General features: G+C 42.2%; 1 protein-coding gene across 8 annotated transcripts in view; it reads right to left on the bottom strand.

Annotated features, from left to right (window-relative positions):
- Window positions 1-518: 518 nt before the first annotated feature.
- DNM3 (dynamin 3) overlaps window positions 519-27,016 on the bottom strand; it is a 379,551-nt gene continuing 353,053 nt past the window's right edge. For 3 of the 8 annotated variants that reach the window (XM_070395785.1, XM_070395786.1, XM_070395792.1), the window contains one exon: window positions 5,109-9,923. In XM_070395785.1, the coding sequence (XP_070251886.1) occupies window positions 9,857-9,923 (67 nt within the window). In that variant the 3' untranslated portion in view covers window positions 5,109-9,856. Of the gene's footprint in view, window positions 700-1,753; window positions 1,799-5,108; window positions 9,924-23,984; window positions 24,283-27,016 lie in introns of those variants that run through there. The other 5 variants (XM_070395787.1, XM_070395791.1, XM_070395788.1 and 2 more) reach the window with 3 other exon arrangements.

The following is a 27,016-nucleotide window of genomic DNA, read 5'->3' as shown; positions in this document are numbered from 1 at the left end:
TCAAAGAGGAAAGGAGAGGGGGAGAAAGAAATATCAATGATGAAAATCATTGATCAGGTGCGTCCTGCACGGCCCACACTGGGGATTGAGCCTGCAACCCAGGTATATGCCCTAAGAATTGAACTATGACCTCCTGGTTCATAGTTTGACACTGAACCACTGAGTCATGCTGGCCGGGCAACAGCAAGCTATTTTTATGCAATAATTATTAATGGGATCCTTGGAGGCAGGTTGCAATGAATCAGCTTTGTTTTCTAGACACCCAGAATTTTTACTGCATCTTTTCATACTTTTATTGGACAGACATTTCAATTGAAGATAGATTATTATTCACACCAAATAGCACCTTATACCTCCATGCTTTAAGAACTTAAAATCAATCGTTTTTCAATTTAAGCTCCTTAAAATAGCAAATTATGTATTTTTTACCTTACCTGGTTTTAGTTGAAACAAACTCTTTTTTTTTCATTAGGGTCTTCTTTAGAAAAAAGAAACAGGACACATTTCATTTTTTAAAATATATAGAATAAACTTTGTTTTTATTATAGACATGGATCAAAAATAAAAGTTTTTATGTACACATGACATATAGTGCAAACAAAAGGCTTTTAAACACCACGATGGACACGCTGTTGGAAACGAAAGGAGATGGATGATGGGGGTTAAGATGGTCGTCCTGGAACGGCAGGAGGGGGTCGCCTAGTGAAAACAAAACAAAACAAATAACAAAAAAAACCACACACACACAGATGCAGAGGAAGCAAACTATGTTTGAGTCACAAAACAAACCCAAATAAGAACATGCAAAATTATCCCACGAAAGTCCAATTCAAATTAGACCAAAAAAGCATGCAGACACGTGGGGGACACGGGAGAATGCCATGTGGCAGTTAGCTGTTCCCAGGACTTTTTCTGGCCATCAGCAGTGTGGCTAGATAGGAGCCGTTTGAGTCCACTCCAAAATCTCATGGAGGAATCCATGCAATCGCATTCAGAGAACTGGGCACAGTACCAGAGCCAAATACCTTCACGACTTGAGTATTTGTTTCCCACCCTGACTTTGGGACATTCACTTATTTCCAAAGATTTCCATAAATGTTGTGCAATCTCCATAGGGGGAGAGGGAGTTGATAGAGAAATATGACAGGTGACATTTTTTTTTTCAAGATGACATCAAATGAGAAGGTGTCAAAAGATCAAGTGAGCTATGTAATCACAATGCAGAAAATGTCAGGATTGGAGAAAAGGATTTGCAAGTAAGAATTTGCTGCGGGTGAATATCCTGATGTGAGAGCCTTTCCAGGCCCAGGGAAACTACAAGGTGAGGCCTGGTCCACGGTGACCCCAGGATTTTGTAGGGTTTCCCTCTATCTCAGAGCTGGGTGCCTCTGAAGTTCTGAATGGTTCTGACCTGGGTCCAGGGTAAATGAGATTTGGCTTGCTGTTCTCTCTCCAGGCCCCTAGCCTGGCTTGCATCTTGTCAGGCCCATGGGTTTGGAGATAAGGTTCCAGAACTGTGCTTCATTTAGACATCAGCCTCTCCGGGTGTTTCATGGCTGGAGAAGGTCCAGTAAAGTCTCCAGCACCAGGCACAGCTCTGGTTTCCGGCAGTATCTACACTTCAATTTCCCCTTTCTAACCAAATCGGGAACAGGCTCAACATCACCGCAAGCCATGAGCCGGAGGTTAGCTCGGTCGGCGCCCTACCCTCTGGGGTACTTCTCTGGGGCTACGTGTTCAACAATATACTCACTTCCGTCTTACTCTTGTAACACTTCAGTGAGTGGAGCAATGAAGTCTACAAAGAAAAAACAAACACAAAAACAAACTTCTTTTTCATCGTCTCTGAGATGTTAAGGAGCCAAAATGATGGGGCTATTTCTGAGCAGTGGTCAAAAAAAAAAAAAAAAAAAAAAAAAAGATCTCACCTCCCCCCAAGTCTAAGACCATTTTTTCCTTCGGTCCAATTTAAGCTGGCTACACTAAAGAGGCCCCCCATCCATATAACCGACAAAGAACTTGTCATTGGTACCTCACCTTTCAAGTGAGGAGGTAGGGGGGTCTGCAAGCCTTGAGCTGTGGAAATCCAGGTAATGGGTGTCCCTGGTGTTTTCATGAAGAAAGTGGAATTAAATTCCAGGCAGGCTCAATGAGATTTATTACCTGCCCAGCAAACAAACTATTTTTGAGTTCTGGAGGGGCTTTGGGACACTTTAATGACCTCAGCGGGGTGGGAAGGTAAGCCATTAAACCGAGCAGCGAGTCCCCAGCGCTGAAGGGACATTCTGTTTGCATTTGCCACAGCGCTTTTCTGTTGGAGTTACTGTGGTGCTCTAACCCAGACACAGGGCCAGAAACTGCATGTCTCGGAATACAGGGTAATCCCCCCAAATATGGGTTAAATCTGAAAAGATAGAAACATCAGTTGAGCTAACAGCTGTTAAAGTGTGTATACAGTTTTGGGGGACACCCTGTATATTTCACCAACAGGGAGAATATTTGCTTCCAACCTCAGAATGACGTTTATCCCCTCAGAAAACTCCGTCTTTTCCTCTTCACTTATCCTGGGTCTAACTTTCCTCTCGGGGCCCGTTAGGTCATGGACCACGGCAGTTTGGGTTTTGCAATTTCCTTTCCATTATTTTCTATATGTTGCTTGCAACGTGCTGAAGTGCTTGAAGGCAAGTCCTGAGGCTATTTGGGCCTTTTGTGTAAAGAGTTCCAAAGGTACCTGATACTGTTGCTGCCTCTAAAATGAAAGTCGGAGGACTAGATTCGAACACTGAGTGGCTAACAAATTTCAAAGCCCCCCATGGCAGTATTCACCATGCGACTTCATCGACCTAACCAAGATTATAATGTCAGGTTCCATCTTCTTAAGCTTTCCGAAAAATACCTTCCCAGAATTGTTCCGCCAGCACAGGAAGGTGAGGAGACAGGAAAAGCTGAGTATGGAACGCGGCATAATTCACACAGAAAAGACTCAAGTATCAATGAGAGTGACGCGTCACCCCATTTCTCTGGGATCTGCCTCAGTGCCGCCGTCCGGCCTCACGGTGACATTCCTGTGACAAGATCCCCGGCAAGATCTTCCTCAGGACATTTTTCTTTTCTATCACAATATCCCCAAACCTTCTCTGCTTGCTTTCTTGGCCCATCATTCAGGGAACTTAACATCCTAGAGCAGCAGGGAGCCCGAAGTCTTGGGCAAGTGGGACAAGAAAGGCCATGCAAATAGGCATCCTTCTCGATTCTTCTCTGATGCTCTTTTATTTGAAATCACCCCTGATCCTTTCCTTTCTGAGAATAAAATGGGGGTGATGAAATTTTTGAAGGAGCTCTTGTTTGGAGAGCGAGAGAGAAAAGGTCTTGAAAATGATCTGTATCCTCCACAAGGCTCGCTAAGACTCACTGCATGCACCTCTCTAAACTGCTTCATGCCGCCTGTTCCCATGTGACCTTCCTGCTTAGGTCCAAACACTCCTGTGACAAAGCACCAGAGCTCCAGTAGGACTGTCCTAAGCTGGGAGCGCTGGCTGCTCTCACAGGTGACTGTCTCTGCTGGGATGGTCACACCCAGTGCCTTTTCCCGCCAGCCTGTGAAATGCTCCGAGAACAAAGCATCAGCGGCCAAGTGAGTCTGAGAAACATGGAGCACAAGCCCTCTCCTGGAGGCTCATGATGCACCTGATATTAATGCTTCTGTACAGTCTTCCAGTAAATAATAATAATAAACAAATAATAGAATTTTCAGTCATCCTTTCCCAGGTACATTTAACCAAGAAACCCATGTGTGTGTAAAACATTAAAACCTCATGGAATGCACTGGGAAACTTCCGCCAACATCTCTTGCATGTATCCTAGTTATTAGGCATCGCGGTGTGAAAGATCACCACACATGGTCTTCAGAGGGACCGTGGTAGGTGTGGGTTGTACCAGGAAGGAGGGCACCACAGCCATCTCACCCAAACACCTGGTGAGTTTCTCAGTATGCAATTCAAAGATTCCCACAGAAAAACAAGATTCTGGAGAACTAATTGAGAAGATATTTCCACTAGTGCCAGTACTATTTTAAAAATAAAAATGGAAATTTGTCACATAGTTACACTAAGGTCCCTCGGTTTTGGTAATTTCTATTAGAAACTATTCTGAATGAAGGATCATGCAGTAAAACACGCCCCCTCCCCCCCCCCCCCCCCCGCCCCGTCACCTGCACAGCACCCCGCACACATGCACAACACGGCTCTCATCCTGACTCTCTCTCCAGTAAGCAGCTGCCTTTGAAGGCAGTGATGGATCCACGCGTGGGAGAGGTGTGAGAGAAATAACCACAGGGCAGCAGGAATCAGCACAATAGTCTTTCCAATTCATCTCTTCACTGGCAGCGGATCCTGAACACAAGGAGAGTAAACTAGCATCCCGCCCCCTGTCCCAATCCTTCTTGTCTCTGCTTTTGGATGGCACAGTCTGGGACTGTGCATGTTGGTAAGGGACCAATTCTCAAAACTCTTAATGATGAGTCTTTCTTTATTCTCTGGAAACACAGGAGGACAAGGATGTGTGTAACTACTGAATACTCTTCCTTCCATTCTCGTAACATTGGGGAAATGGAAAGGGGTTAACTTGTCCCCTTCATCCCCAATGAGTAAACGATGGAGCCCACCTATTGAGTCAGGAACTCAATATTTTCTGTAAGAAATGCCTTCTGTGGATCTAACATATGGGCAAAGTATTCTTCTTCCCTCTGCTTCCCAGGGTTTCCCATGAACACTCCTTTGCAACAGCAAAATGCCACCGTGCCTCTTGGCAGGTGTCACGTCACACCCTCCAGCTGCCGAAGGTTTGGGCCCTTCTCGAATCTAGTCCAACAATGACTTCAAATCAGGAATAAAGGTTCCCCATTCTCCTGCCTTTGATTTTTCCCATTTGCTGCTCCCTTTAAAAATCTCGTTCTTCCCCGAATTAATGACAGTAATGCCAAATGTTATTCTCCATGTTGGTAATTCTGGGCCAATTCGATCAAAAGAGTTAGAAATATTTACAAGTCTCAGATCTTTACTGTTATGCACAGAAATGACTCGAATACATAGAAAAATGAGGAGGGGGGAGTCCTTCAAATGTTACCATTTATTTCAGGTTCAGAAATACAGCTTCACATTTTCACAACAGGTACATGTGACCTTCACGATTGATACAGGCTTCAAAATTTCCATTTGCAGCGTCCATCCACATACCAGCATTAAGAAACCCCAAAGTGCCAAGAAGACAGTGGAAAGTATTCTGGCTCAAATTAATCAAAGACAACAGCAGAGACGAGATTTTGCTTCTGTACACTGCTTCTTCATAAAAAGGCAAAAGAGGAATTTGATTTAAAAAGGCGAGTGAAAATAACATAGACAAGCAAGCAAAACACAGGCTGTGCACATGAAATCCAACTCCAATGCAATCATGGTGGAGTTTCTGGTTGGCAGAAATAATTTTTATCTCGTTGGCAGCAGACAATGCAAGAGGTTAGACAGAGTAATTTTTATCATAACTTTCAAAACATTAAATAATGAGCAAAGTTGGAGGGATTCAAGGATAAAAATGAGAGAAATGGATGCCTTGAGGTGAGCCAGGCGAGAAACCCAGACCAGAGAAGTGACAGGTCTCACGAACATACCAGAATGAACAGGTCTTCCGACAAACGAGAGACTGTCCTTGAGCTTCCCCTCTCTCATTCTCACACATTCACACATTCTTACACATACGTAACAAGAGCAAAGTTTACACTACGATTGCTTCAAAATAGTCTTAAAGCTCAGAATACAGAGCACCACATAATTTTAAACACACCAACTAGTCAAGATGACTTAAGATTACCTAGAAGACACATTTGAGCTTTTAAGAAAGGACTGAGTGATTGAGTGAACTCATTCTCTGAAAATCATCTAGTTTCCTTCACATTCAACTCTCAGCTCAGAGCTAGCAGTCCTCTGGGTGAAATGGTACAAATCTCATGTCTTGAGTTTCACATATTATCTCCTTTCATTGAGTTCCATAAATAGAGACCTCTATGTAGGCTTTAGTCTCAATGTTAAGGAGATTCCTGTCAATTTCAAATCACATTGTTTTCCAAATACAAAAGTGTTCACCTGAAAAAGGGGATGGATGACTTCTCTCCAAGATATTAAGAAACTTCTCTCCTGCATTTTTAGCCAATTTATTCAGAGAGATCCACTGCTTTTATTATATTACTGTATCCCTCTATTTTTTAACCTTTACTGGGAAAAAAATATGACTATATAGACCAACTTAGCTGTTTAAGAATCAGCCCAGCAATCCAAGGATAATTAGAGATCTTAAAGGTAGTTTTCCAGGTCTTACACTTCTGATCGAGCTCTATCAGCAAAGGTTATTTCTTCTTAGACAGCAATGCTGTGATTTAGATACAAATGCCTGTGGATGTTATCCCACCATACTGTCATGGTAACTCTTAGCTTTGTGCCTCTCAGCATGAATACAATCTGGAGAAAATTTTGTATGCCTCACATACTGTCTGAGAAATGGACCACTGTTGTCACATATTATGGCAGACTCTCCAAAGCTACCTCTTGTCTTAGCACAGTTTAAAAAATAGATTCATACCCACACATACAAAGCACATGTATACATACATATTTACACCCATACACATACATACAGTGCACATACAATCACACTCATGCTTGTGGCATTTTAACAAGGGCTTTTAAACCTACTTACCCAAAGGGGCACAAAATACAGATACTTACAGAAACAAACTGACTGTGTATATACCGTGACACATAAAGACACATGCATAGAAAAGGTTTTCGTACACAGAAAACATCAACATTGATCACATACTGGTATTAGGTCCCATTTCATATTTGAGAATTATGACTGATGCTATACTGAAAAGTCATAAAATTAATCTATAGGACTACTTTTTAATCCTAAAATTTTAATCCTAAATCAGAAACTGTTTCATGATAATGTTTTGGAATAGATGAATTTGCATCTGAACATGTAGGCAATTTGCTAATAAATAGACCCCACTGCTCTTCTATGTTATAAAACACAGCTAAAAGCAATAATCAGAAGAGTAATTTTGGTAGATGATTTCTGGAAATGCAATATAGCTGTTCTGATTTAATACTATTTTAATAACCTTTCATAGTTGAGTAAATGGTTATTCCAAATTAGTCAATAAGCATGCAAGATTTAGCATGTGACAATAAATAGACTGACCTATCAAACAGACAGTTTATTTTTCCAATTACTAGAAAGCTGTGTACTTTATTTTGTTCTGCTAGACATCACGGAGCTCCATCTATTACATAGACCATATCAGAGTTCAGAGGAAGTTACAATAGACCTGGAGTGGAATGGAAAACACTCAGGAAGCTCATTGAGCTACATTCCTACCTTAAGGCCTGATATGAACACTGTACTTCAAATTATACACACCCTTAGCGCTCCCCACTTCATTCACATTGACATCTCCCTTTAGCGGGATGCACAACTCTGGGAAATGGGATTAATGCTAATCATGTGACACCGTAGCAAAATAAAAATATTCTCCAACACAAGGACTGAAATTCCAGGGGAGGCTAGGTCTCATCAGAAATAACTCAAACAAGAAGAATTAGAATAATTAGAAGAAAAATGGAACCACAAAGAGAGACAGTTGGGACAGTGAAACTGTGTGATTACACTGAGAGCAAGAGCCAAAGAGGACAATGCCATTGTTTATGACTGCATAGGATCAGGGGAAAGGAACTTGGAAAAAGAATCTCCAATTTTCTCTGACACGGCTCGTGCTGATCTAAGAACACGCCTGTGGTTATCCACAGTATTTTCCTTTAACAGAAGGACATTTTTGAAATACAGCAAAATGCAAAACCACATATAGCACAAAGCCAAACCCTGGAGTATATGTTCCGGGAGCTGCCTATTTTAGAGAATTCAAAGGAAGAAGCAAAGGGAATCCTTAAAAGAGAGGATTTTATAAAAAGATCTCACTGTAGATTATTTCACTATGAATGTTTACTTAGCACATTTCCATTTAGCTATGACACTATTTTAAAAAGAACACGTGTCCTTCACAGAGAGTTAATGTTTTTTCCAATGGGAAAAAAAAAAGATATAAGAAGATTTAGGGTGGTGATCTTTATACAATCATATAACTTAAGAGGTGAAATGCCCTTTTTATGAATCTTGAACTCTCTGAGTTTTGCCTAACTGGGCTAGCTGTAACCTTTCAGAATAAGTTCAAAACAATGCCATTTAGCTTGGCGAGTTCTCTTTTTAATAATGGTTGAAAGTTTTTACTTCATACTTTATGGGTGTCTGCTTTGGGTATAAACTACACAGGAAATTAAAGTTAAGTTAACATACAAATCATGTTTGCTACTTTCAAAGGGAGACATTTCAGTTGGTGAAAACTGATTTACTTCTGCAGAATATGAAATAGTGTCGCGGGACGCTGCCATCCAGTGAATACTTGGTCTGCTGTCTGGGAACAGTTAGCAGACAAAATTCCAGTTGGCTTCTGGCTGTTTCCTATGTGCTAATCATCTGGTCCTAGGTCATCGAAACTCAGCCTTAAGACTGAACTATTAACCCCCATGCAAAAGGGCTCTTGTAAATTTCAGAAACGTTACAATTTGCCCATTTGCTTTGGATCTCAGTGCCTTAATGCCATTTTCTGGAATAACCTGGATAAGGACTCTGAAGTTGTCTAAGTGACTTTTCATTTCATTCCAGGTTCCATTCCTTAAATATGGTTATTCCATGGTGAGGCTCACGATTCGTGAAGAAAGCCTAGGATGGATAGACAGTTACTTTAAGCTTGCTTTAAATGTGGGATACATTTTTAGGTAAGAGAATTACATATCAGCAAAGAGGAATATTTTTGCTCCAACCAACAAAATAATTAAATCAACAGGAATTAGTGTCAAAGCGTAATCAGCCATGCCTAAAATTAGATGAATCTGAAAAAAAGAGATATTTTCCATGTCAGCTTCACTGTGACCTAGGAGGAGGTGATTATATAAATGAATAAAGAAAATACATTTTCCAGATGCTTGTAGAGATGTGATATTTTGCTTCTTCCTGAATTCTGAAATTAACTAGTCAAATCTACTGTCTGCCTACAGAAAAACAAGCTCTGAGTCGCTGGCTGTTGAATGTGCTTCTAGCATGAAACCAAACACACTGGCATGAGGGGAAGCCCTCTGGAGCAACCAAGGCAGTAACTTTTCCTTTGAGAACGACCTCGCACTTTTCGAAAAGCTTTATTCTTAAGAAACTCCAATTAAAAAAAAAATCACTTCCCAGAAGTCTTATGAAATAAGGAGGAAGGAATGGATCTAAACAGGTAATTATGGAATAGAAAGAAACATTAATAAACGTTAATACCACACCTGTCAGCCAAAACAGAATGTGGCACAATAAATGTGTATGGCTTAGGTCTAAGCCCACCATCTGATATCTCTTAAGGATTATATTTAATGGGCTATCTGGAAGGTAACCTGGGAAATTTCTTCTTCAAAGAAATTTCAAATATATGCCAGCGTAGGCATATAGTCCCCAAGGTATAGGGCTGCCATACAAACCTACCTTGGTCGATACAACATAGGAAGGCTCGAAGGGTCAGCAGTTTTCAAGAGCCAAACCCCAATGGTTTGACATACCATGAGCAATGCAGATGAGTGACAGATGCATTAGTAAAACTGGTTACTTGTCTACTGATGTCCACACATGCGACTACTCATGATTTACTGCAATGGTTAGCAAATATGTTGCTTTCGTATAATTCGTTAGTAATTAACTGCCATGCCAGACACTCCGTTTAGTCTAATAAGGATTCTAGTGGACGGATTATAGTGGGACGAGTTGGTGATGGGGGTGGTCTCCGGCTAGAAAGAGAGAAAGAGAAAGGTAAAGAAACAGGTAGACTATCTAGCAGAAGGCTGTCCCAAAGACACCGAAGAAGAGCCATTGCCCACATGCTCATGCACAGACAGGCCAGCAGGAGTGTTTGCCACCTGTGATAATTTTAATACTGTTAGCTTTCAGTCACCCATCATTTTTTAAAACAAAAATGAGGTGTTTTTCATATGCAAATCTTTCTGAAAACATGTCACCCCTCCCAATAGTAGTGCAAATATGAACTCATTGAAAAACCATCTGAAATATACTGCATATTCTCAGCCAATAGCGTATGATCACAGAGAGTTAACTGTATTGTGTAACTATAAGGTATAGTCTAGGAACCAATGATAGGCCTTGGAGAATGAGGAGTTTTGAATTTTTATTTTCCATTATGTAATAATATCTTACTCTTTTTCTCCATCAGATTATTTGTGATCATTTCTAATGGACTTCAGCAACTTCTTTCTCCAATTTGTCCCATATCTACATCTAATTGGCAGAAAACCAGGGAATCAAGGTTTTTGGAGTTCTCTACAGTAAGTGTATATAGGCTCAGGATGAGTACTCAAGTATCCGACCATCTGAGTCCCGGTAAATTGCATGACCTCTTGTTCCCATTTTGGGTCCTAGAAGTTTTATTATTAGTAGTAATTTTGCTCACTTTCTAGTTGGTAATGGTGTTTCTGATAGCTGAGGTTGCTGAATAAGCAAACTCACGATAATGTAGTATTCTTGTACCTGTCAACTTGACCAAGTAATACTCCTCATTTCCTGACCTTCCACATTTATTTCCTAAATGTATTAATAAGTCTTTGTGGGTGTACTTGGCTTCGTATATAGTATCTTGGGGAGTGATTTTTATAAACAACCAAATTCAATAAGTTCTATAAATTAACACCTTTCTTCTTGATAAAACTTTCCCATTAATCCCATTGATTTTTTTCCCCCAGAAAGACCTCTTCTTGAATGTCACGGAATTTCTTTCTGTATTGGAAACACTATAAATTGACCAAATAAAATATCCTTTATCGGGTATAAAGAAGGAAAGTTAGAGAAAACAATCATGATATGTTTAAAAAAATCACAAAGTTAGAAAATAAAACTAGATACTTAAGGAAAAAACAATGCAAAAGAGATATTGCTGATTAGTGGTAAAAATCAACCACTTAGGCACAAATCCATAAGTATTAGTAGAGTTCCTTTTGCTTCCTACACCTAAAAAAGTCTAAGTGGCTTTAGAAGAAAGGTTTCGTTGGGAAAGTGCATTCCAGCTTAACGTCTTATACTAGTCTTCTTATTAAGCAAGAACTCAATTTTTGAAATTTGGAGATACTTTATAGGCACAGTAACAAAACGAAACCAACCAATACTAGCTGTTTAATGGAGTAAACAAGTAAGTCCTCTTTCTGCAGAGAGGCTACTGGCTACCATGACCACCTGAAATGTTTTGGCCATTCCCTGCTGGAAAAAAATCCTCCCATAATCCCTTTTTTACTTATGACAGAGCAAAATGCCTGTTCTTTCACTAGCATAGTGATCATGTTCATTTAAATGGCCATATTTATTTAACCTATGTCCTGAATTTTGAACCTGCATCATTTTCCCCTTCGATGGGAAGGTTCTAGAGGCCAGAGGTCATGTCCAGTTAACTTGTTTTGTACAGTGTTTAGCTTGTGTTACATCTCAGTATCTTCCTGTTCATCAACTGGAACTGATATTCATCCCTCAAGACCCACCTGGGTGAAGTCTTCTCTGATCTCCCTTCCCCTATCTTGATACATTGCTTCTATAGAGTATCAACATATCTCGGTATCACATGGAATCCTAATTAGGTTTATGCTTCTCTTCCCCCCATTAGAAATGGAATTACTCATCTTCATATTCTTCAATCTTTATCTTAGGACTTGTCATTCAGCCATGGAATGTTGGACAACTGGATAAGTGAAAGTTACTCCTAAGATAAGAAACAACTTATAAGATCTCGTGTTACCCATTGATCTTTCCATGACACAAAAGGTATTTGTTAGTAAATGAGTGCTATGCCAAAACTAACACACACAAAACTACAGTGACAGGTAGGATTTAGACCCTTGGAAACTCCACCTATAAAGTATTTGACTGCTCAATTCTTTAGTAGGTGTTTGAAATAAATACTAAATAATAGGCCCCCTGTCCTCATGGAATTAAATAAATAATCATGCTATCTATAGAAAAGTATTCTTAGCAACTAAACAGTTATTGGGGGAAGGGCAAAGGAGTTGGCCAGAATTTGAACTTAAAGGAGAGAAATTCTACTAGAAGACTCAATAATGGGTTAGATTCAGTTAGGGAATTTCATTTGAAAAAAAGTGAATCTTAAACTATAAATTCAGTGACAAGTAGGATACAGTGTGGCATGGTGGACTGGAAATTGTTTCATGCACACGTGATAGCTTGAACCAAGGACTACAGCCAAACAGGGAAAGGAATGCAAACTGGGTTCTTTTCTGATCCTTTTGTTCTTGGCTCAAATGTCTTTCCTCAGCCCTCCTGACCACCAGCACCCCAATCACTTCATGATGTTTGTGTATTTCATAGCGCTTACCCCTGGTTTTAATTATGTATTCATTTTCTAGATTATTGCCTGTGTCCTCCTAGTAGATTCCTTGAGAGCAGAGACCACATAGTTTGTATTTATTACATGTCTTCAGCATTTAGTATAATGTGATTAGAAGGCAGTGAATAAATGTTTATTAAATAATGAACAAACAAATATATGAAAAGTGCCCAAACAAAGATGTTTTAAGCAGGTTAGAGTATAAGCCAGGTCAATGAGTAGGTTCAATGAGGCGGGAAATGTAACACTTGGAGGCTTATATTTGAAGCATCACGTTTATACAGATAGAATCAGAAGTCAAAAGATATAATTCCAGCTCCAATGGCCAACTTGTACAATTATTAACTCACTATATAAAAGCCTCAGTTTTCTCATATATGACATAGGAGACTCACTAGAGGACCTATAACATGCCTTCCAGTTATGCATTACCTGCATTATTTATTGAGCACCTACTATGTGTACTGCATTATGCTGCATGATTTTTAAGAACTCACAATATACTCCTAGTGGAAGACAAGTGGGATAAAACAAATATGCAAGGAGTTCTACTATAGCACCCCAATTTAAGTGGGAAAAATAGGACAAATTTTTGTAATTTTGAAGGGAGGAAGTCAACACTGGGGAGAGAGAATAGAAAGATTTCAAAACTCTGATGGCCCAGTAACCTCTCATTAACCTCCTCCCCAGTCCTTGCACCATGCTGATGGGACCAGAGAAAGATGACAGTAATAGGCACCCCCAGAAGGCTGGACACCAGGAGAATGCAGCTTTCCACCATGTGCCAGGACTTTTGTCTGTCTTGTTCACCACCATATTCCAGAGCTTACCGTGGTCTTTGGCTCATCCTACCTTTTTTCCAAATAAATCAGAGAACCTATCATTATGCGCTTTTCAAGGAACTCTCTAGGACCTTCCATTGAATGGGAATAGCATACCTGGGTGGCAATTTTATGATTACAAGAATGAGAAAGAAAATTTCCATCATGTCCTCTCAAAATAATTATGACTTCTTTAAAATATGCCCAGCTTCAGCTGAAAGTAACCCTTATATGCATGTAGTAGTTAAAAAATCCTACAGAGCCCCTAAGTCTTCTGGAAGAAATGAACATAATTTTCTTTCTAAAACAATAAAACCCCAATAATCTGTGTATAAAACTAGAAAGCAATTCAGGGGGAGCGTGAAGTTGTTCAGCATGAATTTTCTTAAGTAATGCTAAGATGTCTGCCAACTTCAACACCAGAGAAACGTTCAGGGTTTACTGTGAAGGTTCACTTCATTGGTCTGGTTCCTAACCATTCAAATTTCCAAGGACATTCACCTCATAAGACAGTTTGTTTTGAGCAGAGCGAAGTTATTTGTTTTGTGCTGAGCTTCCCTCAGCTGCTCTTTTAGCGACGGGCTTCATTAAGAAACCCCTCCTATTGAAATGGAGCAGCTTGACTCACTTAGTGTTTATTGAAACACTGTGTTGTGTGTGGGCGGTTAATGGTTATGATACAAGAGCCATGTTTCTGCTTCCAAACCAAAGGGAAAGATGGAATACTTGAGGTCTCATGTGTAGCTGCAGGGATGGACCGGTTACAGTATTTGGGACACTGACAAATTTTGTAAAGACAGTCAAACACTCACACAGGGTGGGTGGCATTGAGGGAGAGAAACTGGCCTCGCTGATGAGACAGAAGAATGTGTGATGGGTCTTCTTGTCTCTTTCGATTCTCTCCTAAGAACTGGAAGAACCAGAAATTCACCTGCTCTTCATTGGTTTAGCTGGTTCTGACTATCGGGATGCAAAGCCAATCTTCACATTGGTGGGGAGAATTCGTAGGGCACATGGCTTTGGACCTTTCTGCCCTGCCTTTATTCCCCCTCAGGATGGACGTGGGAATTACCAGGGTGGGGAATGTGAGAGCCAGTCTGTGTAGCTCAGTGTCCTTCCTTCCCTAGGCTGAGACCAGGATCTACCACCTGCCAGATTCCTTCTACTGAGCAGTTACACTATGTGTTCCAAGGCAGCGCTTCCCCAACCAGACGGCGTCCCCAAGTTCCCTGGAGGGCTTGTTAAAGCACAGGATTCTGGGACCCAGGCAGAGTTCTAATGGGCCGAGACCTTTCTAGCGTGATCCCAGATGTCGCTGGTCCTGGGACTTGGCTTTGAAAACCACTATTCTAAGGCATGATAAGTAATTCTGACCTCCTTTTACTTTAGCAGTTTAATCCACTTGCCAGATAATGTCCCAGCAATAAGAGAAAGTGCTGGGGGGAAATCTCAAGAAGGATGAAAGAAATGTGGTAAAGAGACTTTGATATTTTTGGGAATGGGACATAAGCATGGGTCAAATCGGTTTTAGGTTTATATTATAAGGACCAAGATACTATACTATGGTAGTTTTCTTCATCACCAGAGGAATAACTACTTGCTTAGGGATGCTTGCGTAGAAAGCAAAGGTCTCTAAACATGCATTCCAAATTCTTATCCTTGAGAGGGTGTGGTTGAAGTCCAACCTAATTAGCTAGGTAGATGCAGATTTAAAAAAAAAAGAAAGAAAACCCTAAAAAAAGATATACAAAGATAGACACTTCTAGAGGAATGGTATCTAAGTGGGTAGTTACTTGCATAAGAAAGAATATGCGATAGGCTTCTTTTATTAGTTCTACTTATTAAATATAATTGACGCTTTAAAATATCACTGTCTCAAAAATTCAATTTACATATAATTACATTTAGGATCATGGGAGGGTTATGCATCTCAGGTTTCTAGGAGCCATGAGAACTTGACATCAACTTGCCCAACTTTTTTTTTTTTATCTTGTTATGAAACAGATCTAAAAAAAAGGGGGAAAAAAGGGAAGGATTTGTCTACTAAACCACAAGAAATAAGATACCTCCTTTCTTTTGGCTACATTTGGCCAATTTCTTAGAAAACAGAAGAGAACGAAAACAAAAACTACTTCTGAGTTTTCTAACATTGTGAAGAGCACCTCTCCCAGGGGGTTCTGTTGAACAGGCCCCCGGAGCTGCACCAGGCAATACTGACTCTGGTGGCATCAGTGAGCTGGCCTAGGGGGTGGGGTGCCCACATATCTCCCTCCCAGGGACCAAAATCCTTGTTTGTCCACAACCCTCTTGAATGACTTAATCCTTTTCAAAGCTTAAGGCCTGTGTGCATAGCTTATCATCTGAATGGCGTTGTAAAATTCCTATGAACCGAGATTACACCTTGTCCTGCGTACAGCCTTCCATAGCACCTGCAGAGGGCAGCGTCCCCAAGAGCAGTTCAGAGAGCATGAATGAGTGAATTTACCCAAGGTCAAATCAGACAGGAGTGCACCTCCAGGGGAAGTGGAAAGGCAGCTAGCTCTGACCCAGGACCTCCTCTTGCGAATGTCTGCTCCGAGAGACAGATTATGGGGTGCAGCATTTAACATGTCAACATTGTGTTTGCACTTTGCTTCTTATTTTGAGCATTTATTCACAAGACGGGTTTTATATATGTAGAAGGTATAAGGGTAAGTCCAGAAGAATGCTGTAAAAGTAATGATTATGTCCACATGGAAGATTATATTCTGTAACTTATTATGAAAAATACTAGAGGATGCTATCCAGCATATTTTTGGCCTTTTCCATGTCAGCAACAATGCAAGCCAATACTGTCCATGAATAGTTTACAGTAGAGTTGGAAAGGACATAGTACCTGGAGTCCATTCTGAGGGTCTAAGGAATTCTCTAATGTGATCCTTGCTACATATCAGAGCCAGCTTTTTTCCCCCTGTGAAATCAACCCGTGACTTTATAATGTATGTCACTGGGAAAGTATGAATCGATTGATGAAATTTGAAATAGGAACCTAAGGAGGAAAAGAGCCTATAATTTTTATTTGATGATACAAACCTATAATATCCTGTATGAATTAGTCTCTGAGATAAATGGTCATATAATCTACGTTGGCAGTCTTTCTTTGCATTGTCTTAAATATCTGATTTGGACTTCACCTGTAGGGGTGCTACTGATATACCCACTTCTGTGGGGGCGGCAAAAATGCAGCTGAGAGGACGACTTGCCCACATTAGCGCTGCTCCGTTTATGATTCATAAAAAGAATTTTACAATAGCATTCATCCAGGCAAGGTTGACAACAGAACAGATCGAGAAAGTGTTTGTGTTTAAATTATTTCTTAAAATACACAAAACACTGGGATAATTAAAAAATAAAATTTGATGAACTATCGCACATGAACTCACTCTGTAGTTTTGCATTCCCTCAATGAGCCCTGTTTGTGTGAAGATGTAGAGGTACAGAAATAAAGATAGTTACTGCCCAGCTGTTTCTAGTTGAGATAGAAGGAGAGACGAAGAAACAGTAGGACCAGTGCAATGTCAGGACAGTGCCTCGGGAGTTGGAGGGGCCCCTGGAGTCTTAGCCTGGAGGTGGAAAGGGGCTGGGGATCTGGAAGGACTTCCAGAGCACCGGGAAGGTGGGGGGCCTGGCATTCCAGAACAGGAAACAGTACATGGGGAGAAGAGAAAATGAGAAGTCAGTTTGAGAAAGCAAGTGTGTAAATTACTTGTTTTGCTCTAAGTCCTAATGCATAAAGCAGATGATGTAGAGGATTTTTAGTTTTATCAAACTATGATTTCTGAAAAGCATTCTTCTTGAGATGAACTTTTTTTATATTTTAAACTCTGCACTGTCTCACTGACAACAGATAAGCTGGGTAGAAAAAAAAGACGGAATGATTGCCAAAAAAAAAAAAAAAAAAAAAAGCAGAAGGCAGGAGAATTGCAATGAGAAAGCTACATTGGAGAGAAAACATGTGGTTTTTAAAGAGATTCACATATACAAGGCTATGGAATGCAGTTAGGCAGTGTCCCTAACAATGACGTTTTTTCCTTTTCTTTGTCTCTCACTCTACCTTCCCTCTCTTCTTTCCCCCTCCTCTCTCTCTCTTTCTTGAGAAATCCCCAAAGAGCTCTCCAAGAACTTACAAGCTGTAGAAACTTAGTCCCATTGGTGGCAGCTGGGGTAGAACTATCTCTAACCCTCTTCATCTTCTCTGTCCTGTGCCCCTGCCCTCCCTTCACGCCCACCCAGCTCCAGGGAAGGAAAGGTTGGCCCACTCAACCATCTGGGTGAAGGAGGGAGGCTGGGAAGGAAGTGCTAAGAAGGAGCTTCTGGGAGAGGCAAGCTCCCACTGCTGAGACTCACCATCCTCTGTCATCTGAAATCAGGGAGAAAAGAGAAAGCAGCGAAGGTGAAGAAAGACACAGCTCTGAATCTCCGTATCAAAGTGTAACCTTCCTTCCTACCTTGGAGCGTGGAAAGACTCTGGCCCCTTTCCAAGAGGGAGCGAGACCCTTCTGGGCATGAGAATCTGACTTGGGCCTCACCTCAGAGAGTGGAAGTATGGAATTAGAGATATGGATGGAAAAGAGAACCCTTCAATTCCCTGTATTTTTTTTTAAACAAATAAGCAAACAAACAAAAAAACCCAGAGCCTGAGTAATTTGAAGATTTATGTTGTACCGACATTTCATTTCTGCCCGACCGCGATACCTGGCGGGTTAAAAGGCCAGTTTTAAATGCACGGGGTGATATTTTTCTAGTCCCTTGCAGCAGTCCCAGGGGCAGAGATGGAGACAAAGAGCAGCCCTTGACTCATTACAATCCCGGCGATCCAAAAACATTCCAGCAGGAGGAGCTCTAACATGCCCTAGAGTCCAGATTTCCAAAACCAGAAAGTTAAAAGCAAACAGAAAAACAGACAGTGTGCCCCTCAAGCTGCGGTCTCAGTGAACAAACATGTGACTAAGTCCAATTAAATGCTCAGTGCGAAGCCAAGGATGAGACTGGCGGGGATAGGGCGGCCCACATCTGCTCTGTCCACCTCCCGATGCTGCTAGGCCGGGGCTGGAGCGGGTCCCTTCCTTAGCTCTTGCAAAAGTGGGGGCAGAAGGCTGATTTCTGGGCGCGTGTGGAAGTCATTCTTGCCCTCTTCACGTGTCCTATTGTTTCTATAAGTGTCCCTGACTGGCTCAAAACCTACATTTTCTTTGGTGGTTGAAGTCACTACAAAAACTAAATGTACTTTACTCAGTGGCTCGCTGGGTGTTTTTTTTTTTAAACGAGGGAAATACTGTGTTTGTAAAAATTGGTGCTAAAAGGGCACCGAATCATATGTCCCCTGGGCCATGTGAAGACTCTGCAGAAAGAATTAGAGCTTTCTAACACACACACACACACACACACACACAGCCCAACTGGAACACAAAGCATTCACTCAGGAAAACTGAGGAGTATATGCACTTAGCAGTTATCAGATTTTTAGGGTGAGTCTTTCCATTTTGGACAGTGTTGTGGGAGCTGACACACTGGGCTTCCAGAAGGATCAGAATTACTTAACCTGAAGGAAATTCTCAGCCGACCCCTTTTCATCTCTGGCCAAGAAGAAGTCAAACTTTTTGTTTTACACCTTAGTGGTATGCCCACACTTAAAACTTTTATACAAGCTCCTACAGAAACTTTAACTAGGCCAATTCAGACCCAAAGTCACTAAATAAAGCTAGTCTAGACGGAAAAATCTATGAAAACCATATGTCTTTGAGGCATCTGTCTTACAAAAACTGCCATCGTCCTGGAGAAATAGTTTGCAAAGTTTGCTTTCAGGAACTCACTGCTCTCAGGAACAAGGGAGCCGGGAGCCAAGCTTAAAGACGATGGCGGGACTTGGACGGAGAGAGGAAAGCCACAATGTTTACAAACGAAAGGCTCTCATCTGTCTGTAAACATCGCTGAAAGGAAAGGCAAAGGCAGATGGAATTTCCATCTCCATTATTCTCCAAGGGATCAGAAACGTTGACAGCGTTGTTCCTCCATCCTCCTACAGAATGTGCCACCAGGGGATCTCAAAGCCACTGCAGCCCCACTCCCAGAAAACGCTTTTGAATAATGTTGTATGTGGTTGAGGCCAAAGACCCAGAACATTTTCTTCTGATGATTACCTCATCTTGCCGGCCTGCCAAACACAGCGAGCAGGCAGGTGTCCCTCCTAAGTAACCAAAGGCAGACTGTCCTAAATGATGGGGTGTGGGCCTGACTGCGAGTCATGGGAAGTGGGAAGGGCTGGGGTCCTGAGCAGAGAGAATACAGAATGGAGGGATGGTCCAAAACCTTGCTTTTCCGGTTTAACGCTGCTTTCTGAACTGGAGACGATGGTCGGTGCTACCTTCATTATTCTAGCTACGTATTTTTACATCTCAGAAGGCACTTGGACAGAGTGGAATGAGATCCATAGGGGAAAAACCCCCAGGAAATCAAACTTTAATGATAAAAACAACATTTTAACTAAAAACTGAACAGTCTGGGGAAGATGTTGGAAGTATTCATAAATTGTAAAGCTTCCTTGTGGCTTTTAGGAATATGGTTCTGAGATGCCTTGCTCTACAAGGAAGGGGATTTTGGAACGATAGTAACAATGGTTATTGGCATGAGTGTGCATTCCTGCTCAGTCACCTGGATGACTATGAGTGAACAACAGATATCAAATAGCCGCATAAGGAGAGAAGGTTCTGAGTGTGAGGAGGCGAGAACATTTAAAAAGAAGGAAACCTTTAGGATGTAATCAATCCCACAATGTTTCAAGCAAAAGTGAGAAACACTATTTCAACCTGTTTATTCAAAGATGCTGGTGTTGTAAATTGAGCTTTCAATATTTTTATTAGTTTTCAAGTACTAAGTGTTATGATAGTAATGAGGGTATTGAAATATTAAAACAAATCAACATTCCTCATTACAGTTTCCTAAACCGTAGGCATTTAAATTATGGAAGGGCATTGATGAGCCACTGGGGTGTTTCTGGCCCATGAACTTATGTCCTGAATGCTCTGATACTACTGCTGTTAAAGCTAAAACTCCACGCTTGCTCCCCCCCCCGCCCCAAATGGTATGTGGCTTTATTTTGACTTTAGACCCAGATATGTGGAGGAGGCAAATTATGGCAGTGGTTTCTCTAGTTAACACATTGACTAATATTTCCTTAATTTTCCACCCCGAGGTGATAATTAAGGTAGAATTGGCTTCCCATGAAGTTTTATTATTTTAGTTATTAAAATATTTTCCAACACTACTAAACAGCAAAATTAAATTCTAGTTGTTTTAGAAATCAGTAGACCTTTTCCAGAGTTTTTATAGCTTCTCATCCATGGTCTGAAGGGAGAGCAAGTGGGCTGACTTCTGGCTAAGGCCCTTGAACGTGACACTAAGCGGAGATTTATTCAAGGGGAAACTTTCATTCACTCTTAAAATTGACTTTGAGAATGATCCTGATATTTAAGCTTTAAAAATACACATGGTCCAGAATATATCTTACATAAATATCCATTGCCAAGGGGACTACTTTCATTTTAGTGTCTCTGGGTGGCAAAGTACCCGTAAAAGTCTTTCTCATCTCCTACTCTAAGAGGTCTCATTTTAGAAGAATGCCCTATATATGGACCAAAATACATTTAATCAAAGCTGCCTCATGGAAGTCTGAAACTAAATGGAGGCAGTCTTCACATAGTGAAGGCAACGGGGGTCTTTGATTGTAAAATAAGTTCATTTTCTATGTCATATTAAAAGCCACCTGATGTCTTCTCACACCATCTCACTCCCTCTTGTTTTTTTTTTTTTTAATTTTTTAAAATATATTTTATTGATTTTTTTACAGAGAGGAAGGGAGAAGGATAGAGAGTTAGAAACATCGATGAGAGAGAAACATTGATCAGCTGCCTCCTGCACACCTCCTACTGGGGATGTGCCCGCAACCAAGGTACATGCCCTTGACCGGAATCGAACCTGGGACCTTTCAGTCCGCAGGCCGACGCTCTATCCACTGAGCCAAACCGGTTAGGGCTCCCTCTTGGTTTTTAAAAATTGCCATAGAAACTTGGGGATTCACTGGTGATGGTTTATCTAGTTGGTAACTATCCACATCTTCACCTCACTCCCCCTCTCAGTTGGTCCATTCACCCTCCCACACACAAAATGGGGGAAGGAATGAAGCTTATTTCTAGATTTTATATTAACCTGCACACTTACTGGGTTCTGAGAAGAGCAGTGAGAAAAGTATTTACACCTTATCCTATTTTTCTGTGTTTAAAGGGCAATGTCAACTTTAGAAAGATTGGGGATTGTGAACTTCTCAAGCCAAGAAGGCCTGGCCTTGCCACTGAGGATGAGGGACTGAGGGCTCATCCTGCACTTACCATACTGACTAAGCATGCTCCCTGGACGGGACGTGTGCTCTTTGAACCCTTCCTGCGAGCTGATAATTCTGACTGGAAAGCAGGGTGGACATTTCCTCGTGTTTATGGGAACAGTTAGAAAGTCCTTCCAGAAATTAGAGCACTTGTTATTTGCGGTTGTGTCTATCATGTGGCTCTGATGGCTGAAAAAGCAGTGGAGGGAAAGCAAGTCCCACGCCACAGGGAGGCCTGCCCAAATACCTTGAGGCTTCAGACTCCGTCCCATGGAGAATTTCTCCTATTTTTGGTCAGAGTTGCCATATGACCTAAACTTCCTCTGAATACCAGTAATGCGGCATCAAAAAACACACAGGCAGATTCTCTCAAACCCGAGGCCCTTCCAACACCGTCCCTTTCCCCCGCAGTTAAGAATACTGGCCAGACCCGAAGTGTAATATTCTTTTGGCAACAGCATTTGGTAAGGCAGATGGATTTCATTTGGCAACTAAAGGGTATAAATATGTGTTTAGATTTGGAGGTTTCCCCCAGACAAAGGCTACAATACTCTGGGGCCTGGGTAAACTAAAGGATTTCAGTGTCAGGCATTTTAGAATCCTATGTTTAGGCAGCAACACAGAAATGACAAGCAGACAGCAGCCTTGGAGCCCTCAGCTAAATCCTCAGCTCTTTCCTCACAGTGCGGGAGGCTGGCGCTCAAAGCACATTCTGAGGGAAGAACCAGCACTTCTATCTTCACACTCACTTTCCTGGCTGTTAATCGGCGAAAGCAACTCCGGGAACCTCAAGTCCACGTCTAAGATAAGTCAGAGGGAAGGAAAAAGGACCCAGCAGCTCCTTCTGGTAATTTGCTGCTTGGGTAAAATTTAAAGGTGAAAAAAAGCCAGGAACTGTGTTGTGCCATGAAACCGGGAAGACATGGAAAAACATGCCGTCTACCCGTGACTGCCCACACGTGAAGGTTTCCTGGAAAAGCATTATTTTCCTGCAGTGAGGGAGACAAAAGGGGGCAGCGATAAAGCCAGCTCAAGCTTGTGTTGTCTGCTGACATTGGGTAGAGTTATCTCTCTTTTTTTTTTCCTTTGAGCTGACATCAACTTGTATATAGGAACAGTCGGCAGATGCTGATGGGGGCAGTCTGCTGCTGACTGGCTTGAGGAAGAATAATCATTTTGGGCATTTTTCACTGGTCAGTGGCTGATGGCCCGGCTCCCACCCTGGCTGTCTTCCTCTTATCAATCTGGTGAAACCTAGGCCAGAGCTGGGCACCCTGAGACTCAGAAAGGCTTTGTCTGCAGTGGTTGAAGCTTAGCAATTTAGGGCCCCAAAGGGACAATGCCAGGGCGATTTGCTGCGATCTGTCCTGGGACGAGGAAGCAGTTGTATCTGGTTAACTCAATGCCAGCCACCACTGGGCCACCAGCGACATCCTGTGCAATGTTACTGCTGTCTGCCGGTACTGGTGTTGCCTGTACTTTGCTTCCTGCAGATCCTTTCTTATTTTCCTTCCTTTCTTGCTCTCCTGCAACCTTGGGTGATTGGGAAAGTGAGATAAAGGACACACTGCAAACAGAAAGGCCTAATCAGAAGCCTCCCTTGACATACACGCAAAGCTCCCAAATTCTGGCCCTCGGAACACTTGCAGTTCTGTTCCTGGGCCTCGTCTACACAGAACCCATCCTTCTGAGCTGTGGCAGATTGGAGACATCTGCGTAGATGCAAGTTGCTAGACCCAAGGAGGAGACCACCTACTTCACTGAGACCAGATTGAAACCGAGACCCGAAGAATGAAGCATTCCGACATTACCCATTGATCCTCCTCAGTGAACTATCATGTTACAACCACAGTCACCGTGGAACTAGAAGGAGTTTGATGGGATAGTTAATTGAGGGGCTGAAACAAAATTGGACATTTTCTTTAGTGAACAGCTTGTGGCCAAATTTCTGTTTTCATCAAAATATATTAAGCACCATGACAACTCATGTTAAACCTGCAATGAGTTATTAATTACGCTGGGGATTTCAGTAACAAATTTTGGAACACAGTAGCCTCAGGAGATGCCTGAAATATTAAGAATCAGGAAGAATACCTCAGAGTTGATTTTATTCTGGGCAATCATACCTTTTTTAAAAAAGGACTTTTTTTTTTTGACTTTTGAAGCCAGTTGCTAAAAATAAAAACTGTTCCCTGAAAAAAATCCAAATTCCTAATCATGAATTTATTTATTTGTTCTTTAAAGGGGAAGGACGGTGGGGAAAACAGAAAGCCCATGCGTGGCTGAGATGGGAAATCACAAGACGAGTTCATCATCTGTCCAAATAGCACCCAGCTGCTAAGAGGAGTCACACTCTTACAGGGCTGCTGAGGAGAGAGCAAGGCGGGACGTTCCCAGGACATGGCTCGGGGGAGTCAGACACAGGCTAGTCACACGAGTCGCTTAACTGTCCGTGGGCCCTGTGCCCCCGACTTCAAGGTTCAGCTGCTTCATCCTTCATGGCACCAAACCTTGATGTTAGGGATGCAAAGACACTCATAAGAATTGTGAGTTTGTCTTTACTCACACTTTGGGGGACTGGCTGAAATAACAAAGCAAAACAAGGAGACCTTACCCATAAGTGAAAGGGACTCTGTGTTAACTGTCAATCAAATCAACATATGAAATACGTGAAGGAATTATAGCCCATCGGGGCAAGCAGGTCAAATGTTTATAGTAGGAATGAACTAAACGGTCAAGAGAACCAAATGGCTTTGATCTCCGTAAGAACAGAACGTGAGTGCACAGACTGTCTTTGTGTAGAGGGATTTCTGTATCGTGTGCCATGATTGGTTTAGTGGTGAGTTACTGAGAATGTGGGACTGTGGTGGGGCTCAATGTGTGCTCTGCAGAATCAAGGAAACCGCCTAAATGAGAGGACATACGTGGGAAACCCTGGGGTAATCTGGAGGTCACCCCGGGGCCATCATGCGGCACAGGATGCCAGTGTCCTCGTGGGGCCTCGCCAGAGACTTTCAGTGGAGCATTTCTTGGTTCCTATGTTGTGTTACTGTCATGTGGACGAGCTGGAGGAAAAGCCACATTCTTGCCTATGATTCAGTTTTGCCATTTTCAGAAGACACCACCAGCCTTGGTGAGGAGGGTGGTTACAAGACAATACTTGTATTTTTCAACCTTTTTAAAAACAGAAGACTGAGTGGTGAGGTCTGCTTTTCCTTGGATAGAGACCCTTCCTCCCATTCTGATCCCCCCTCTGACGGTTGCAAAATAGCTCAGCCCAAGGAAAGGGGAGAAGACAAATGCGTGAAATAACGCCAGAATCGGCTGTTGCCAGGGAAAACACTCCGATTCAGTTCATTTGTTCTGTTCATGGCCAAGGCTGTGATTCTCAATTACTTAATTTTACCAAGTTGTAACTGAAAATAGCTACATCGGCCCTAAAGTTAGTGCATGATGCAGAGTTCGGAGCTTCAAGTAAGAGAACAGGACCCCTCACCAGGTGGTGGTGTATGTTTAAGATCATCTTGCTGAGCAAGGACACGACTGGCTGGGATTGTCCAACAGGTTCAGCCCCTCCACAGAGGTTGTGTGGGGCGAGAGGGGCGACCCACATACTCTGGCAACAGAAAATGTCCCACACATCGGATTTGTGAAACTCAAGTTACTAATGACAGAAGTATCCGTGCTGGTGAGTCTCTCTGGGACCGAGACACTCCCCAAGTTCAGGTGGAATTAATTAAAACAGGCGTGTAGTTTGTAATATTTCCAGCTCCCTCCCCGAAAGGCTCCGTGCATATGAACCAGAACAGCTTGAGCAGCTGAGAAGAGCTGGGCCAAAAGTGACTCCACCAGCCTCTGTCTTCCCTCTGTCTTTACATGGCAATAGAAAGATAGAATCATATTTTTTCCTTCTTCTTCTTCTTCTTTTTTTTTTTTTTAAGCAGAAGGCTCCTGGTTTCTGTACAATTCATGTGCTTTCATTACCTTTGAATTGGGTTAAAATAAAAGTGTATAGGCTCTTAAAAGGCAAGATCATAACTTGCTAATGAAGTCGGGAATTATCCAGAAGAAAACTGCACAGGCACATGCCCAATGATTCAGGTATGGCCTTTGTGATCTTAAGTCCCCCCAATCCCCCGCTGCCCCCTCCCCCCCCAAGCCGGCGGGACACTGCCCATGCTGTCCTGTCATTTTATGAGTTTCTGGTTTCAGATAAAAGAGGAGAAAGGGCCCTTAAGAAAGCAAAGAACTGGGGTGGGGGTGGGGGTTGGGGGAATCAAACTTCCTTCTCATAAAGTGAAGGGCTGTCTTCCTGGAGATGATGGATAATGGCATTTCAGCTTTTTAAAGTTTTTCATAGAAAAAATGTAGGCAAATCAGGGAGGGCAAAGAGACTATAAATAAACAGAACAAGGTGAAAATTCAACAAGAGCTTCCCTCAACTTCTTTCTTTCTTTCTTCCTTTCTTTCTTCCTTTCTTTTTTTCTCTCTTTCATCTTTGTCTGTCTTTCTTTTTCTCTTTCTTTTTTTTGAAGTCTTAAACCCCATTTCTGGCTTGCATTTGGTAGGATTCCTACTCTGGCTTTTATTAAAAACAGACTCTATGTGGTCAGAATTCTCCATCTTAAGCTAAACTTGAATAGGCAGACGGATCCTGACAGAGTCATTCTTGCTCTCTCTCAGGTACCCGGCCCCTCCCCAAGGATTTCTGTCCCAACGCCCCTAACTGGCCCGAACTTGAGGGCTCAGCACAAAACACCCCCCTTTCCTCTTACACTGTGAACTCTTTCTCCTCTTTCACATTGGAGATTCTGCAAGGCCAGATCGAGTTAAGTCTGTCTCCAACTTAAGAATACTCTAGAAATTTTGAATAACACAACTGCTGTCCTATAAATGCCCAAACGCAGACGCATGAAACCTGGTGTCCCCTCCCTCCAGCTGGGAGAAAACCGCACAGGCACATGCAGATTCCTGCCGCCGCCTCCTGTGAGCGAGCTCGGAAACACCCAGGGCGACCCCACCCCATCAAGCATGGCACAGTATGTCTGAAGGGCACTGGCATGCTAGCTTCTCTGCAGCAGGGGCCAAGGCAACCAAGCGTGCAGGCAAAGTCATGCATTTTCGTCGGGGGACAGGCAGCACCAGGTCGCTCTGGTTCCCTCCTGTAGCTCAACAGATAAGATGGCCGGCTCCAGGCGCTTGAATGGGGCCCCCGCCTTCCCACCCCAGCCCTCAGTCCCCAGT

The sequence above is a fragment of the Myotis yumanensis genome, unplaced genomic scaffold (assembly GCF_028538775.1).
Source record: "Myotis yumanensis isolate MYYU_CA2020_CCGP unplaced genomic scaffold, mMyoYum1.0.hap1 SCAF_17, whole genome shotgun sequence".
NCBI lineage: Eukaryota > Metazoa > Chordata > Mammalia > Chiroptera > Vespertilionidae > Myotis > Myotis yumanensis.
The sequence above is the reverse complement of the archived record's forward strand: the minus strand, read 5'-3'. Positions and strand labels throughout refer to the sequence as shown.